This window comes from Bubalus bubalis, chromosome 3, assembly GCF_019923935.1.
Source record: "Bubalus bubalis isolate 160015118507 breed Murrah chromosome 3, NDDB_SH_1, whole genome shotgun sequence".
Lineage (NCBI taxonomy): Eukaryota > Metazoa > Chordata > Mammalia > Artiodactyla > Bovidae > Bubalus > Bubalus bubalis.
The window spans coordinates 123,688,839-123,706,486 of record NC_059159.1 but is presented as its reverse complement, the minus strand read 5'-3'; the positions used below and the strand labels follow the sequence as shown (position 1 = coordinate 123,706,486).

At 48.1% G+C, this 17,648-nt stretch overlaps 1 protein-coding gene across 1 annotated transcript in view; it reads right to left on the bottom strand.

Annotated features, from left to right (window-relative positions):
- Positions 1 to 3,704: 3,704 nt before the first annotated feature.
- The window catches only part of FRMPD1 (FERM and PDZ domain containing 1), a 103,663-nt gene continuing 89,719 nt past the window's right edge, over positions 3,705 to 17,648 (bottom strand). The window contains exons 9-16 of the mRNA XM_044940049.2: positions 16,678 to 16,797; positions 16,128 to 16,264; positions 14,988 to 15,114; positions 14,742 to 14,837; positions 12,836 to 13,018; positions 11,859 to 12,006; positions 8,919 to 9,725; positions 3,705 to 6,213 (exon numbers count right to left, since the gene is read on the bottom strand). Coding sequence (XP_044795984.2) covers positions 3,830 to 6,213; positions 8,919 to 9,725; positions 11,859 to 12,006; positions 12,836 to 13,018; positions 14,742 to 14,837; positions 14,988 to 15,114; positions 16,128 to 16,264; positions 16,678 to 16,797 — 4,002 coding nt within the window. The 3' untranslated portion in view covers positions 3,705 to 3,829. The remainder of the gene's footprint in view (positions 6,214 to 8,918; positions 9,726 to 11,858; positions 12,007 to 12,835; positions 13,019 to 14,741; positions 14,838 to 14,987; positions 15,115 to 16,127; positions 16,265 to 16,677; positions 16,798 to 17,648) is intronic.

Below are 17,648 nucleotides of genomic sequence, written 5' to 3'. Positions count from 1 at the left end.
TTTCCTTGCCTGTTCGCTGGGGATACAATCCCAGCCGCTTGCCGACCGCACAGCGCTGCTGCAGATGACCAGGCGCTTTGATGGCTGTTAAGGTCTGAACTGTGGTGTTGGAGAAGACTCTTGAGAGTCCCTTGGATTGCAAGGAGATCCAACCAGTCCATTCTAAAGGAGATCGGTCCTGAGTGTTCTTTGGAAGGAATGATGCTAAAGCTGAAACTCCAGTACTTTGGCCACCTCATGTGAAGAGTTGACTCATTGGAAAAAACTCTGATGCTGGGAGGGATTGGGGGTAGGAGGAGAAGGGGACGACAGAGGATGAGATGGCTGGATGGCATCACTGACTCGATGGACGTGAGTCTGAGTGAACTCCGGGAGTTGGTGATGGACAGGGAGGCCTGGCGTGTTGCAATTCATGGGGTCACAAAGAGTCGGACACGACCGAGCGACTGAACTGAACTGAAGGTCTGAACACAGCGAAACTGGACTGAAACCAGACGTGAACCACCCCTCATCTGGCATCCTGGGGCCTTGCCTTCCCCATAACCAGCAGAGCCCTCGGGATGACACAGTTCCCCTCACCACAATCTGGTCATCCAGGATAACAGATATCCTAGCTTGGGCAGATCGCAAATGAATCTAGCCTCTGGCCACTCTCCCTCCTTCATCTCATCTCACAAATCCACAGGGAAACTGACTCTCGGAAACCTAAAGTGTCTTGTCCAAGCCTTGGCTTGATAAAAACTATCAGCCACTCTTTATTCTTGCAGCCTTAGATGTCTCATCCTTTTGAGAGACCCTACCCTGAATGAGCCTGAAATATCTACTGTCCAAGAAACCACAGCCTTGTTGGATCTGTCCTTGGCCCCACAGTTTTCCTCTTTTCTTTCCACAACTTCTCCAGCACCTCCCACTCCCAGTCCAAGCCTTAATCCATCCTTTATCTGCCAGTGGAACAACTTGTAAAATACTGAAACCAAACATGATTTCCTCCCTCAGAAGGCTTTTTTCTGAAACCCAGCTCTAAAGTCTCTTCTTTGCTCAGAAGTTGGCCTTGGCTTTGTACTCAGCAGGACTTGAAAATTGGCCAAAATGGTCTTCAGTGGCTCCCACACCTACCAATCCATGCACCTTGCACTCAGCTGTACCGAACACCATTCCTGTGAGCTCATGGCCACTTCCCCACGGAAAAGAGCACCTGGCTGGTGTCATTGCCCACCCTGCTCTGCCCCCATCCATTTACCAGATGACTATGTGTGTCCTGTACTCCCTCTCAGTGGTTTCCCTTTGTACTTGAAGGTAAAATTGAATCTTCCTAAGACCTTGCACAGTCTGGTTCCTGGATGCCCCTCCAACTTTATCTTTCACTCTTATTCCAGCCTGCTGTGTTCCAGTCACACCCATCTTGAAATGATTAAAACACATGAAATGTTTCAATGATTTAAACAGTACTTTGCAAGTACTGTTCCCTTTTCTCTCACTTTTTAAATGCCTGGCTCCTTCTTACCCTTTCGGTTTCAGCTTAAACCTTCCCTCCTCAGAGAGACCTTTACTGATCCCTGCTAGGGAAGATAGGCTCATCCCAGCCCCATCTTGACACTCTTCATTTTGTTTATTTCACCTTCACCTATCAGAAATCTTTTTTCTGTCTTCCCTGATAATACATCTATCATGTAAATGATTATATTCCCAGTGGCACTGCACAGTGAATATTCGTCAACAGGATAAACAAATGAATGATTTTTCACCTTTCCTGAGAATAACTTACCTTCCTATCTACTAAACCCAGGACCTGACACACAGTAGCTACTCAACAAATACTTCTTGACATACTGGTTCTAATTAATGCTGCCCTACAGGAAGCCTTCCCTGATCACCAGGATTCAAGACCTGATTGCATTGAAGTCCTGAGCTCCTTCCCTAAGCTTGTGAATACATGGATTGTGTTCACATAAATTGGTCATGTAGCTCTTCATAGATGTCTGCTTGTTAAAGTATTCAAGTCCTGTTTAACATCATAACAATTTTTATTATTTCTTTGTCCTGTTGTTCCTCCCTTTCATGGTCATGAAACCACTTCAAATTTGTTCTCAAGAGCCTTATTTAAATTTTGTTCAAAGTATTCTGTGAAAAGAAACAGGCCTCTAAGAAAATAAATCTTGTCCTGGCACAAGTACTGATTAACTGGTTACTAGTCAACAAGTAACTGATAACAGGTGATGGGAAGATTCTCCTCCCTTCTCCCCCAATACTGCTTTCCTTCTGATTGGCAAGAGCTTGGGTATCTCACTTAACACCCCCACCTTTGCTCTGCTTTTGCTGGGTGAAGGAGAGGAATTAGGGAGCCTCAGAGGAGAGGGCACACTGAGCTCACAACTAATCAGGAGCCCCACAGGGGGTTGAATAAACTCTGATAGCCCAAAGTCAGTGTCTAAATTATCTTTGGCCTGGACAGAGAAGTCGGGGGGAAAGGCATCCCAAGGGTATCTAGAAATCAGTTTTCCTGGAAACAAAATGCAGGAAAGGATTTCAGATGGGGAGAAGCATCCATAAACTTTGGGGATGATTACTAACTTTTATTGACCGTTTACTAGTTTCTACCACGCAAAGTAGGCACTACTAATATCTCCGATATTCAGAATAGAAAACCAAAGCGCTGAGAAGTTAGGTAGCCATCTCGAATCAAGGTCCCACCAAGATTAATAGGGATTAACTGGCTCAACTGGAATTAGTGAGAAAGGTACGGGATATATTTCTTTTGCTGTAATATTAGTCTTTAAAAGGCAAATCTAGATTCAGGAATTTAATATTTGCCTTTTTAGCTATTTAAAATGGATAGAAGTGACCTAAGTGAAGTGAAAGTCGCTCAGTCGTGTCTGACTCTTTGCAGCCCTATGGACCATACAGTCCATGGAATTCTCCAGGCCATAATGCAGTAGATAGCCTTTTCCTTCTCCAGGCGATCTTCCCAACCCAGGGATCAAATCCAGGTCTCCTGCATTGCAGGCAGATTGTTTACCAGCTGCGCCACAAGGGAAGCCCAAGAATACTGGAGTGGGTAGCCTGTCCCTTTTCCAGCAGATCTTCCTGATCTAGACATTGCAGGCTGATTCTTTACCAACTGAGCTATCCGGGAAGCCCTAAATCGGATAGAGGGTACAGTCAATTTCAGGTCAAGCACAGAGCACTCCCGGCTGTGGGGGCCATGTAACCAAAGTGCTTACTGCCACCTAGTGGCAACCTATGCTCATTGCAGTGAGGCCACCAAGAATACCAAGCCTCCAGGTAGAGATGCTGCCAACCCTAACTTGTGAAGGTAGAATCTATCAGATATCACAGGTATTCACTCCTATTTGCAGAGGTTACTGCCAAATAAGTGTGCTGTGAGAGGTTAAAATGATTTTTTAGCAACTCCACCTTCCTCCCCTATCCCTGCCTTCTTGGGACAGAATGTGACTTCTTGCTTCCACACTCGCAGAGTATACTCCTCCTAGGGTACACACATTACTGATGGCAATCTGCTTATCTGTACCCACCCAGAGGGGCTGTGAGCATCCTGGCCAGGGGCAGGGACTTGTCTTACTCATCTTTATGAATAAGATCCTAGTACACGCCCTGACTAGAGGAGGTATCCAGTGAATGTTTGTTGAATGAATAAGAGTGAATGCTTTTGACCCAAACTTGTCATCACTTTGTAGAATTCAGGCAAAGATTAAGCAGTAGTTTATTTGAATACTTTAAATAGTAAACATTTGAGAGGGGTGGGTAGAAGAATGGTAGACACCACTCGGGGAAGTCAGGGCAGAGCAGGGGGCCGGGGCGACTGGCCTGCTCACAGGGCAGTGGAGGCCCGGAACTTCTGGGTCAAACAGAACACGGAGGCCGTGAGGGCCGTGCACTGACGGGCTAAGAGTTTCACACTCAGGTCATGGTAGCCTCTCTCACAGGTCAGCTTAGCGGCCTCCACAAACTGGTGGTAGGTGTACACCACATCTCTCAGGTTCCCCGCTGCTTCCCTGTGGCGGGTGGAGCAGCGGCTGCAGTCTGTGAACTGGAAGCACAGGCTGGCCAGCTGGACCAGGTGCTGGAAGGTGTCCCGCACAGCACTCTGCATCTCCTCCGGGGTCTGGTCCATTCTGATCACATGCTGACAGCTCGACAGGAGCTTTTGGGAGCCCATGCAGAGGCGGCTCCGGCTTTCAGAAAAGTGCCAGGTGCACTTCTCGGGGGGGTGTTTATTCCCATTCCCCCAGGAAGCTTCTAAAATGTCCTGTAATTCCAGCAAGCTCTCCATGAGTTGGATGAAGCCCTCAGGGATGCTGGCAGGGGCAGCTTTCAGCTGTCTTAGAGCCCTGGAGCAGTACTCCGGCCAGATGTGGCTGTTCCTCGATGGGAGCTCAGCGCTGCAGCTGTGAGCCCGGGCAGGCCTCCAGGGCAGAGCCAGCCGGCTTCCTGCAGAGGGCGGTGAGGTGAGGGGGCCTGTAGGACATGCTTCCAAGTCTCTGTCTTCCTCCTCTGTCTCTGGCTGCAGGCCAGGGAAGCACGTGGCATAGGAGAACTGGCAGCTGCACTGCTCCATGCCCATCCTGGGGGCCACGGTCTCATTCACACCTGCAAACCCCAAAGACGGGGCTGTCCTGAGACTGTCAGAACCTTTAGGATAGCTCTCTGGGGCAAAGCACAGAAGAGACTTCTCAGCAGGAAGGCAGATGCTAGGCCTTTTGCCTTCGCTTTCTGGCACCGAAAAACGGTTTGAACCTTCTAAGTGGGGCTGCTCTTGGGGACACAGTAGTGGTTCCGGCAGGGCAGGCCCTGGATTCAAAGAGACGTGCTGGGGAATGTCCCTAGGGGTGGTGTCTTCCCCTGTCACATGATTAGATGGCTCTGCCTTGACCTCCTCTAGAGAGAAGGCTGATGAAATGGTCTGGTCCCTAAGCAAGAAATCTGAATTAAAATCCAACTCTGCCGGTAGTTTTTGTTCTTGGGCCTGGCAGGCTTGACCTGGGATTTCTCTGCTTTGTCCTTGGGGTTCTGTAGGGGAACTTGGTGGGGTCTGCTCAATCCCTGTAACAGGAGTCTCCAAGAAGAGGGAGGCTACCATGCCACCAGCTGGAGCACTGACACCAGTAGTCTGTGGAAGAACATCCAACCCATCAACCTTGGGGTCACCTGGATCCTTCCCAGACTCATCATGAAATAAGCTGGTGTCATTTTTGTTTGTAACTTCTCTACCATGTTCCAGAGATAGTTGTCCTTGTTGCTCCTCCTTTGCAGGGAAAGAAGCCATCGTCTCTTCCGAATTTATTCCACAGTCATCACTTTTAGGTCTGTCTTGAGAAGACAACAAAGGCTCTGTGTCCTGGGGGGCAGTTTCTGGCATAGGATTTATAAACAGAGATCCCAATCCTGTTTCCAACTGAACTCCTCCCAGCTCCAGTGTGTCTCCTTGAGCAATAGTATGTGGCCCTGGGCTGACGGTCAGGCAGACTCTGTCTGGGTTCACATCAGCACTGGAGAGGGACGAGGTGCTGTTCCCAAGCTCCATGGTGAGTTCTTGGGGGGCACTGCCATTCAAGTCTTGAAATGGAGATAAGGCCTGGGGAGGCCCTGCCTGAGCAGTATCTGGGCCAGATGAGCCTGGGTTGAGACCGTGAGGGGTGTTTGCGGGGGAACTGGCGACACTGGAGGTCAGAGGGGCAATCCCAGAATTCTCTTTATGGTTAGGGTCAATCCGGAGGCGAATGGCAGAAATAGATGACACTCGAGAGTCGATGACAGATTTGGTTTCCATGGTCTCTGGCTCCATCTCCATGGCCCGAGAGGCTGGGTTTTTGCTCTTGGTCTCCCTCAAGGGAGTCAGCAGCCCCAGGGCCTTGGTCTCCAGGACGCCAGGCTCACCCTGCACGTCTTGCAGCGAGGACACGGTTGGGGAGGGCGCACCGAGGGCCAGGTAGGGCTCCCGGTTGTAGTAGCACACGTCGTCCACGCTCTCCAGGGAAGCTGATGCCACCAGGGGGAAGGAGACCTGACAGGTGTGGTCGGTCTGCAAGAAAGACCTTCTTTTCCTCAGGGTCTTGCCATACTTCTTCACCCCTCCCCTTCTGTTTGGCTCTCTTCCATCTGGCCCAGGATTCAGGCTGACCTCAGGGCTGCAGGGGCTGGCCTCACTCTGTGATCCCGTGGCACTGGTTTCTACAGCAGAAGCAGCTCTGAGCCCTGAGAAACAAGAAAGGAAAAAGAAGATGAAAAGCAGAATAACAAAGAGACGTGTAGATCTCGGGCTCAGGATGCAGGATGGCCTGGGTTTGAATCCTGCCTGGGCCGTGTAACCTGGGGCATGTTAAACCTTGAGCTCCTCAGTTTCCTCTTCTGAAAGATGGGGATGGGCACTGTGGTAGATGTGTTTTGATTCTGGGTTGCCCAACATCCATTGCCTTGTCTTTTGGTCAACTTCCTTTCAGGAGATGACATCTCTCCAACAATTATAGGCTGCTGAAACTATTAATGAAAGAGCCCTATCCATGTCAGCCAAGTGGTCAGAGGTATGAGCTAGAAAGTCAGTCACAAAATTTCCTAAAATTTCAAACTCAAACATATTGATAGAAAAACAAAAAAACCAGTACAACCCATTCTTTGCAGCCATGGAATCCTAATAGTACAATGAGGAATCCTGCTGCCTAGCCTCCTGGTCTGGTATCTCTGCCTATGTCAGAATCAGGGCTTCACCTCTGCTGGCAATTCTCTAAGCTATCTGACATCCTTCCAACACTATCTCACTTTCTCTCGTTAACCCAAGTCAGGCAGTACCAGTACACTGCCATGCTGGGTAGATGACTTAGTACATATCAGGCTCCTAGCACAAGCCTGTGCCTAGTGGGTGGTCACTAAAGGAAGCCTGTGCCATTACCGTTAGGATCATCACCACAGGGTGAGCGTTCTGAAGGAGCTTTCTTTTGACAAAAAGTGACTGCAACTCTCAGTCTCGGGCATGAGGGATCTTGTGCATACCGAGAAGGATCATTCTGAAAGGAGAAACACTTCTATGAAGAAGTCCTGGGAATCAGCCAAAAGGAATTAGGATCACAGGCTAATGCCTGAGAATCAGAGGCCTCTTATACTCGGACCGTTTTTTTCCAACCTGGCTAAACCTTATTAAAAGCCTCATCAAATCCTATGCTGCTCCTCACACCTCCTAAAGCAGAATCTTTGAGGCTGGGTCTAGGAATTTATAGTTTTTGACTCAGGCCCCTTGGGTGATTTTGATGCCCAGACACCTTTTGAAGTTGCTGCTCTGCTCTAGGCCCCTTCAGCCACTGGCCAAGGGTGTTTCTGAAGCTTAAAAAAGGGAGAGGCTCTCACAGTGAGTCAGCGGCCCAAGCAGACCCCGGGCCCATGAGTCTCAGGTCTGGGCTGCCTCCCCAGCACCTCACTGGCTCTCCATGAAAGAGGAAGTGTCCAATGCGGATCTTATCTCCCTGACTGGACTCCCACAAAGGAAGGCCTTGAGTGATGGTCTGTTTCACCTCCATCATGTCTCCAGCACAATGGCTGGCCTAGCGGGACAAGACTGGAGGCATGGATGGCAGCTGACTGTGTTCTCTGGGGAGCAGTGTGCAACCCGGCCGTGGGTTTCTGCTAATCAGTTCATGAAATCAGGGTAGGTGGTGGAAAGGGCATTCATTCATCCATCTAGCAGCAACTGCCAGGAACTCTGTAGCAGGACACAGAGGTGAGTGTCAAATGCACTGTTCCCACATCACAGAAGCTTTCGCTTTAGTGAAGGAGAGAAATATCCATACAAAAAATCACACAAATAAATATGCAGCTACAGGCAGGAAGCACCCAGGGTGTGTGATGGGGGTGGGGAGACCTCATCCTGGCAGTCTGGTTAATATACCCAGAGGAAGTGAATTTCCAGGTGGGGCCTGAGAGATAGAAGGGCAGCAGCAGCCAAAGATGAGGGTAAGGAGTGTTTCAGGTAGACGGAGCGGCATGTGCAAAGGCTGGAGGCAGGAGAGAACCGGGCACCTTTAAAAATGCCAAGGAGGTCTGTGTGGCAGGAATGCAGGGAGAGGGCTCAGGGGGAAGGAGAGAGACACACTGAGGCCATGTCACAGAGGGCCTCGAGAAACCTCACAGGGGCTGCTAAGGAGTTGGCCTTTCTCCCACAAGCAATGGGAACCCACTGGAGGACAGGGAGCAACAGGAAAGGGCTGGGCACAGAAGAGGGCTCACAGCTTCCCCCGCTCCTAGTAGGTCACTCTTAATGTCTGGGTGCCATTTTCCAATTTTTTTTTCCTTCAGAGTGCAGTGAGAGAGAGGGAGAGAGAGTGTATGTGTGAGTGTGAGTATGAGTGTGTGTGTGTATGTAAATGTTCTTCAAGGACCTCAGGTCAGCTTAGCAAGTCATTCTATGAGTAAAGACACCCCACACTCTTTGTGGAGGAAAGAATGAGGAATCTGATCTTCCCACCTATGTCTGAGTCCCTTAAGGACCACCAGTGGCCTGCCAGTTAGGTTCTTTTTGTTTTAAGGCCTCATTTAAAGCTTCCAGGTCAACAATAGCACAGCTGCTTCCCTCTACTGGGCGCTCATATCAAACCTTTTCTTTCTCTGTGAATTTTGTCCATCTCACAAGGCCTGGCCCATTTGCTGCCTCTTCTGGGAAGCCTTCCCTGATTCCCACTGTAGAATTAATGCCACCCATCTCTGCCTGTCCACAGTTCTCTGAACCTCCCCTGTAGCCCTTACTTGAAGTTGGGATGCCTACAACGTGGTCCACTGAGCCCAGGGAGCCCACCTCAAAAGAGCATGAGCACCCATGCTTCACCCAAATGTTTTCCCCTCAGGCTTGCACACTGCCCTCCCTGGGGACTGAGGAGCTGCCTGCACGATCCACAGACCTGCCGGGGAGGGCTCACCTGAGAGGGCCTCTGGGGGTGTGAGCTTGTCAGCTGCATCATAGTATTCCTCGTCGGAACTGCCATCCTCCAAGGCTAGTGGCAGGCCTGGGGCCAGGGCTTGCAGCAAGGAGCTGGACGGGGTCTCAGACCCTCCCCGCGGGCTCAGGGCTGCCGTGCCCACACCCTGCCTGGTAGCCGTGCTATCAGAGCTGTCGCTCAGGTGGCTGGCGGGGGAGACATTGGCACACAGGCTGTAGTAGTCAATCTGGCTGCCCTCGTACAGCCTGGGGTCCAGCCTGAGCGCATTCAGTTCTGGCCCCCAACTGAAGGCCTCAGGAGCAGGACTCGCAGAAAACTCTGTCTTCTGGCTCTGAGGGTTGGCTCTCTGGGCCAGGTCCAGGAGACAGAGGAAGCCACCAGTTTCAACCCTGCTTCTCTCCTCCTGGCTGTCTGAATCAAGACTCTCCGGGAAGCCAGGCAAGCCCAGGTGGAAGAAGCCGGACCTGCTGGAAGAGCAGGCATCCAGGTCATCCTCCTCCAGAGCGTCCATGGACTCACTGGAGCCGCTGGTCCTGCAGCCTCGGCTCTCGGTGTTGGCCGAGTCAGATGCCTCCGATTCGGCACTGTCTGTTGTGCTGCTGGCCCCACAAGTGCTTGGGCCTTTCCCAGCCACTGCAGGCGTGGAGCTGTCCCCAGGGGGCTGCTCTTCTTCTGTAAGTGGTCTGCAGGGGCCCAGCTTCGGCAGGCATCTGTCAGAGAAGGGCTCCGGCACGCAGTCCACTTCGGATGACTCCTCGGAGTCACTGCAGGCCCTGGACTCGTAGCCTGACACAAGAGTTATGTGACACGATTAGGGCACTGGCAGATGCTCACGTGTCCACCCGCCCCCACTTTGCCTGCCCTCTTATTTTGCAGATGAGAGAACAGAGGTCCAGCAGGGTGACAGACCTGGACCATGCTACACTGACTGACACGGGATCCACAGGACTCCAAATTTCCACATTCTCCACACAACTGTCAAGTCTCCTTCCCCACATCTATAAGCCACCTAAAGAAGACAGGATTACCTCCACCTCCAAGGAGATCTATCTGTTTATGGAAACAGCCGGGTATTTAGGTGGTTTGCTACACCTCTCCTAAAAATCTCAGCTCTGTCCTGACTGGGTATCAAAATCAGACAGGGAATCATATTTAAAAAACAAGAATAACATATCCTTGGACCTCATCCTGATGTATTGAGTCTAATAGCTAGGTAGTGGAGCCTGAGAATCTGTATTTTTATTAACTTTATGGGGGTCCTGAGGCTGCTAGGCTGGCATCATTCTGAAGCCTGGCCTAGCGACCCACTGGTACTACAGAGCTTTTAGAAAAGTGAAAAGTGACCCACTGCTGGTACTTGGAAGGATTCATGGTGAGAGGGTTGGGGGGCATTGAGCCAGGTCTCAAATTGCTCATGCACCATAAACCTCCAGGTGCAATCTGTTTTCAACTTCTCTCTGGGGACTTCCCTGGTGGTCCAGTGGTTAGTGCTCCATGCTTCCACTGCAGGGGGGAAGGGTTTGACCCTTAGTCAGGGAACTAAGATACTGTATGCCATACACCACAGCCAAAAAAAAAAAGTCCCAAACAAACAAACAAACCCACTTCTCTCTGATAACATCACATTGTATTTAAACCTCTGATGGTTTCTCTTGCCTACAGGGAAGAACCTAAGCTCTCCTACTGAGGCTGGGGGCTCTCACAGGGTGACCCTCAGCAGCTTGGTCACCCTCTCACAGTGCAGGTCCCACCCTTCCTCAGCAGCCTGGTCGCTCACTGCAGCCTTCCCCAGGCTCTAGCTACTACAGAGAGCTTTTCAGCCTTCATGCCTCCATTGTGTCCCTCTGCTTCAAAGGATCACTCTTCCCCTCTTTGCCTGGGTAACTTCATCATGTTCGTCATAACCTATTACAAACAGGCTGAAGTAGGCCTCCTGTGACCACCCCACCAGGCCTCCACAACAGCATGGCTCCATGGGGTGCCGTCTCAGAGGCATCATCCCTTGTTAATAAGCTGTGTTAAAGACAGAGGGAACAAGTACAGGAAACGCTTCACTTCTGAATTCTTAGTTTCCTATCAGCCAATCTCTGAGATTACTTATGCTTGTCTTATCCACATGGAGGAAATGCCATACAATGGTGTGCTACTGAGCACCTTTCCCCACCTCCACGTCCAGTGACAGCATGTCAGGGGCTTGAAATTTTATCTTTGACAGTAAAACAAGATGTCACTTATTTGTTTAGAAAGTATAGCTGACACGGTGGGAGTGTTTCTGCCATTGCCGATGTTTAGGCAATTGCTTCAAATCAGGGTTCTGTTTCATTTTGTTTCTTCCCCTGCAGAGACAGTTGTTAAACATTTAACAGCAAACCGCTGGGGAAAATGCTGCATCAATAGTGCGGAAGCAAAAGCCTGGTGGAAACTGGGAAAATGTTCACCTAATCTGGCCTCCCCTACTTCATTCCTTATGTTGTATGATTTTTAGCTTCTATCTCCATGTACCCTGTTCTTATAAACATGTAAGGCAGAGAATTTTTATTATAATTCAAGAGAAGCAAAAGAGGCATGAGATGAGAAGCTAGGTCAGCTATACTTTCTAAACAAATAAGTGACATCTTGTTTGACTGTCAAAGATAAAATACTGTGGATCTTGGAGATGATTTTAGGTAATACTACAGGGAATCAGAGACCTTCCACAGCCTTGCTTGGCTTTATGGGACTCTCAGGTACAAAAAATCCTCTCTATTTAGGATTTTGGAAAGATCAGCTGTTAACCAAGAAATGAATGGCGAAACAGCTCTCATCCCCTTGAGTGGAAGCCTCCGCTCTACTCAATGCACCATCCTCTTTTAGGCTGCCTTGACCTACAAGGCAGCGAAGTGGGCCTGTCCTTCCCGGGTCCAAGCCTCAGCACCTCACCTTCTTCAGCAGACACCCGGTGCACCTGCTGTTTGTTTCCAGGCCAGAGGAAAATGGAGGTCACTGGGTCGACAAACAGCCTGTAGTACCCAGCAATCAGGCAGGCTAGGTCTTTTGCACTGTTGGATTCCAGCAGCAAAGTCAGAACCTTTGAAGGTAAAGAGGCTCTTAAGCGTATAAAGGGCTAAGGCTGGCAACAAGGGATACAACGTCTGAAGGCTGGCAGCAAGCGATAGAAAGGGCAATCAGGCCATGTGGGGCCCATGAGAGATTTCAGGTAAATCCAGCCACGGTCCATAGACAGGCCCTCTGGTGTCCTGACAATATACCTGTCCTCACCTACAAGATTTGAAATGAGTATGCACACACACAGCCACACAAGCACTCACACATGCGGTGGGTTCCTCCCAACCAGTCTCCACAGTGACTATCCTTCTATCCCAACCACCCCACACTGCTCATTCATGCTATGGGACCTCTTCAAGACCTGACCTAGAGAAGAAAAAGGAGCAGGATCGAGTAGAGAAGGAAAGAGAGGGGGATAAGAAGAATGAAGTACCAGTCCCGTGCATGTTGGGATTAAGTCAAAGGAAGCAGGATAAATGTAGGACCTTCCAGGGAGGTACAGGAAGTAGCCTATACCACTGATCTATTTTAATTGCTGTCACCCAAAATCTTGGGCAGCCATTCTGGTCTAATGTATGTGATAATACCCTCTGGTGCTCCCATCTAGGTTGCTGAACCTGTCAGGAAAGTACACGGTCAAGCACAGTTTATAGGAAAAAAACCTTTTAGGACTTGCCCGGGAAAATGTACCCTGTTCATTACTTTCCCTTTGATGAGACAGGATGGACAATTCCATCTTTTAAGAAAATGTTGGACATGAGACTCTGTTAATATCCAAACTCACATAAACTACACTCAAGTAATTTAGCCCCAGATTCCAGAAGCTGGATTAAAAATTTCTTCCCCTTTACCTTGACATCCTGAAGATACACTTTGACCATGCTCACTTTCTCAGACTCTTCTGTCAGCTCTACACGGCTGATGTTGGCAAACTCTGCCAACGTGGACATGATGTTGAGTTTGCTATTGATAATTTGGCTAATGCCATACTTGGCTCCAACCAGAAGAGCAATGTAGGATTCTCTGTCCTGTAACTGCAGAGGGCAGGAAGGGGAATTAGTTTCCATTCACAAGCTAGGGAAAATACATTATACACGTAGGACATGATACCTCTTTCTGCAAACCCCCACTCCTCTAGATGACCAAGTTAGGTGACAGCCTAACCTGGGCCCCATCTACAGATAAACTCAATATTAATTTATCTCCCATAATACTCTTCACAATAGAGGATCAAACCACGGGACTTTTACCTGTTCCATAAACACAACCATATACTTGCACACCTATATGCCTAAATTCACATTGTGCCCTCCACTTGGGATCCCTTATTATCACTACCTATCGAAAACCCACCCTTTTTTAGAACCTTCCATTAAAACCTACTGCCCATTGAAAACGCCACCTGATTTGCTCCTCAAACCAGAACAGTCGTTTTCTATGTTGATTCCACACCATGTCCTCTGTCCTTCTCAGACAGCACGGGACTGTCTAGGACTAGGATTTCTAGGACTTCTAAGCTCAGACTTCTTACTGTTATTATTTGTATTTGAGTTGCATATTCCATTAAGGTCCCTGACAACAGAGTCTGTGTATGTCTATGTCTGTACCTCCAGTGACCAGCAAGCACCCTGAGCCAGTTCAATGTAGTTGGTTTCTTCTCCCACTCCCAGGTCTTTCCTTAGACATGAAAGGTAAAGCGGAGTTGGAGATAGGAACCGGACAGCTGGCAGAGGGCAGGATTAGCCCTAGAGAAAAGTGGGTAGTTTTTCTTGTACCTTCAAGTTTCCTTTCTGTGATCTAGTGTCTTCTCCATCATTTAGTCCACTACTTGTACAAAGACTCGGCCAATTTTTCTCTTCCCCAAACAATCAGATACTCTTCCTTTCTTTCAAAACATCAATTCTCTTTTTCCATCTACACTGTTAGGTCAGCAGCCTAATTAAATTAACCCATCACTGTAAATGACTAAGAAGCACACTAAATCCACTGAAAGGAGCTTTGCTATTATTATTTTTTTTAATCTCTAATTGGTAAATTGTCTGGCTTTGTGCTTGAGAGTTCTGGGGCTGACTGGTGGGGGCAGAATTCCCTTAAGCCACATCCCACATCACTGACTGCAGCAGAGCACAGAGCTCCAGGCCTAGGCTCCAAAAAGCAGACCAAGGGAGGAATGGATAACACAGCAGAGGACTCTTCTTGTTTTCCCTTCTCAGGTCCACTCCTCACTTCTTCCCTTCTGAATAATCAGGGCCCCAGCCTCCAGTCTAACATTCTTATCTTTTCTTCATGATTTCCCTTTTTTCCCTCTTCACCTTCATATATCCAAAGCTCCAGGGTAAACTGATCACAGTATCATGCCCTCAGAATGCCTTTCCTCTGAAATCAGGCCAAATGCAATCTTCTTGCCTTTCCTTAATGCCTTCTCCTTCCCCATTCAACCTGAAGCTGGCAGTGGTGGTCTCTGTCTTTGACTTTTCAGTAATGGTCCTTTGCCTCTCATGGCTTTGCTCTGCCCTGTTTGGGGCCTCGTTGCATCATTTGAGGATGGGAACCGTGTCTCATTCAGCTCTGCCTCCCCCAGCATCTGTCAGAGGGCTGGTGTCAAGCAATGGCATGATAGATGCTCCCTGACATCATAATGTTCACTTTCCCAAACAAATTCTAGCCCATGACAGTCCTCAGGAATTTTAGACTAAAAGATACATTGATGTTCAGAGGCTCTCTTGCATCCCTTATAAGAAGTTCTTTAATACATACCATTAAAGTAGCATTAAAGATTTTCCCACCGTACGTCTTGAGTTCCCCAAGGATCTGTAGGTAATTTAAACGTAGCTGGGCAGCAGAAATAAGTTGCTTAAATAAGGGTGAAAAAAAAAGAAAACAAGAAAAGACTGTTGAAGTCAGAGCTATTCACTTGTCTAAAATGCAGGCAATGTTGAAAATTCTCCCCCTGAGGTTTCACAACAGTCAGCGTGTGGTTGGCAGGGGCTGTGGCTAAATTACCTTCTGTCTGGGTTCCAGCAAGTTCTGGTTCCTCTTCATGTGGAAACTGATGGCTTTCTTGATGTCTTTTCCTTTCATGTTTCGTAATAAAGTTGGAGATATAAAGTTCTCGATTCCCCAATCCTTCCTGCCATGAGACATTGGAGACAAGGAGGCTCATGTCTACAGCGAACTTGACTCTAATGAAGAACGTAATTATATTTGATTCAGTAGTTATTGCTCCAAGAATACTGTAATTATGAGCTTCTTTCTCGGCAGAAGATATCTGGCTGGTCTTGTGGAGTATATGTAAATATATATATACATGAATACTGTATATGTGTGATATCTATCTACCTATTTATTTATACAAACACACACACAGTCCACAAAAATGAGCCATTCTGGAATTAAACCCCATGATCATTCAAGGAGCCCATTATTCCTTACACATGTTCAGCACAGTCTCATAGGGCAACACACAGAACACATGAATCCCTGAGGCCATGCTTGAGGATGATGCCAGCCTAATCCCCCACCACCCCACCCAACAAACTAGTTAAAAATACAGATTCTTAGGTCCCACTCTCTAGAGATTTAACCTAGGATATCAGGGGGAAGGCCATGGATTTTTTAAAAAAATTTAAATATAATTCATCAGCAGGCAAGACAGAGCTGAGATTTGGTGAGGAGATGAGTAAATCTGGGTGATACCATCCAGAGCAAAGTGACATTTTAAGCTAAGAATCTGGAGAGATGTCAGAGCCTCAGGACTTGAAACTGCTCTAATAGAAATGTAATACAACAGGATTTTGTTCACCACAAATGAATTTCCAGGGAATTCCTGCTCTCAGAAGAGCTTGATGCTGAAGTTGTCAGGATTTCCTGAGATATCCTCCCAGGAACTGGGAATTTACGAAGGGATCCTGTGTCATTCCATCTGGAGTTGGCGTGGGCCCCAGAGGGAGCATCCGGGTTCTGACCTGGGGGAAGCCAGGCTGTGTTGGAAAGGGTGCAGAGGGAAATGAAGGGAAGACAACGGACAGATGGGGCGGTGGGTGAGTGTCAGTGTGGATTCTGGCCATCCTGGCCCAGCGCCAGCCAAGTGATAAATGCAACACAGCTGCCGTTGGCGGGACATCGAAGTCCCCTGCCACTCACTCTATGTACTTCAAAGAGATCTTCTGCGGCTGCGCACATGCGTAGATCCGCTCCTGGATGTGCAGGGCTGCCAGGCGGAGCGCCGAGCTGCACTTCATTTCAACCGCAAAGCGCTCCTGGAGCACATCGCTGCAGCTCTAGGAGAGATGAGATCAGAGACACTGGGAAAGAAGAACACATGGATTGGGTTCCTAGTGCTCTTGGGTGAAAGGCAACTTGGAGACCTAGCTCTGCCAATTCTTGCCTGTGTGACCTTGGTTGCCCCTTTTGGCAATAAAAACTTAACTCTAAAGATCCTAAATGGTGTTAGAAAATGTAAATCTACATGGAGGACTAAGCTTTAAGTTCATTAATATATTGCAAATCGCCTAACATAGCAACTTAGTGACATAAAATGGAATTCTAAGGGATAATCAGGCCTACTCTCCCTCAGACCAAGATAATCCCTACCAGTGAGTTGCTTAATTGCCTCGAGCTCGTGTTGAAAATAACCCAATGTGCCATCTTTGAGAAAAACCACTGTTATTTTAGGAAGGGCAGACCAGGTCACCTGCAGATAGAGGTATTCAAAGGCCACGGGGTCTTCTTTCAGGAGGTCCAGGGGGTCCCTGGGGACAAAACAAACCCTGAAGAGGCAGCGGTAGTCATGTGACTCCTCCCTTTCCACTACCTGCAATGCATAAGAGAGACACAGTTCATCTTCTGTTTTTGTTCTCAGTTATTCCACAAACGACTTAAATAAAAAAAGACAATGAAAGGCAGTCCCTAGAGATTTCAGTTTTGGTTCTTCCCAAGGCAGCACAGACCTGTGCCCTTGATTGACTTTCCCATGGGTATAAGATGTAAAAAGCTCAAAAGAATAGTTTCCCACTCATCCCATCAACCTGTTCCCTTTTCCAGAAGAAATCTCTGCATCTGGTTTCTTATATACCCTTCCAGAGACTGTCTATGGGTATTTATGCTCCTATAAATGTACATTCCTTTATTTCCCACAAATAGTAGTATACAATACATTATGTGGGTATATATAATAAATATGCCCTGTACCTTACTTTTTTTTCACTTCAGCTATTTCAGTGGTTTAATTTGATCTCTTTTTCCAATGCTAATGGAACAGAAGTGATTTTTTTTAAAGTTTGTAAGCAGCAATGTTAGGAAATGAGTGACCACGGCAGGAATTCGTCTGCAATGAGGAACACTCAGAGTGGTTTCCATGAGCTCATGCCTTGTTCACGCTGCTCCTCTTCCTAAAAAAGCCCCTTTTCCTTTTCCAATTACTGAAATCCTACCCATCTTTATAGTAGTACACACTCAGTAAGAATTTATGGAACTGACCTGTGTTTGGCTGTTGAAAGCTGGTATAACAAATCACTGCATGGCTTAAAGACTGAGAGATACAGATGGACAGTGTTAGCCCTGTCCTGCTCAGGACAAGCTTCACAGAAAGGGCTGAGATCCAGCAACAGATGCTTCCCTGACATCTCAAAGGTGGGAGGTTCAGAGGAAGGTCATCAGAGCTGG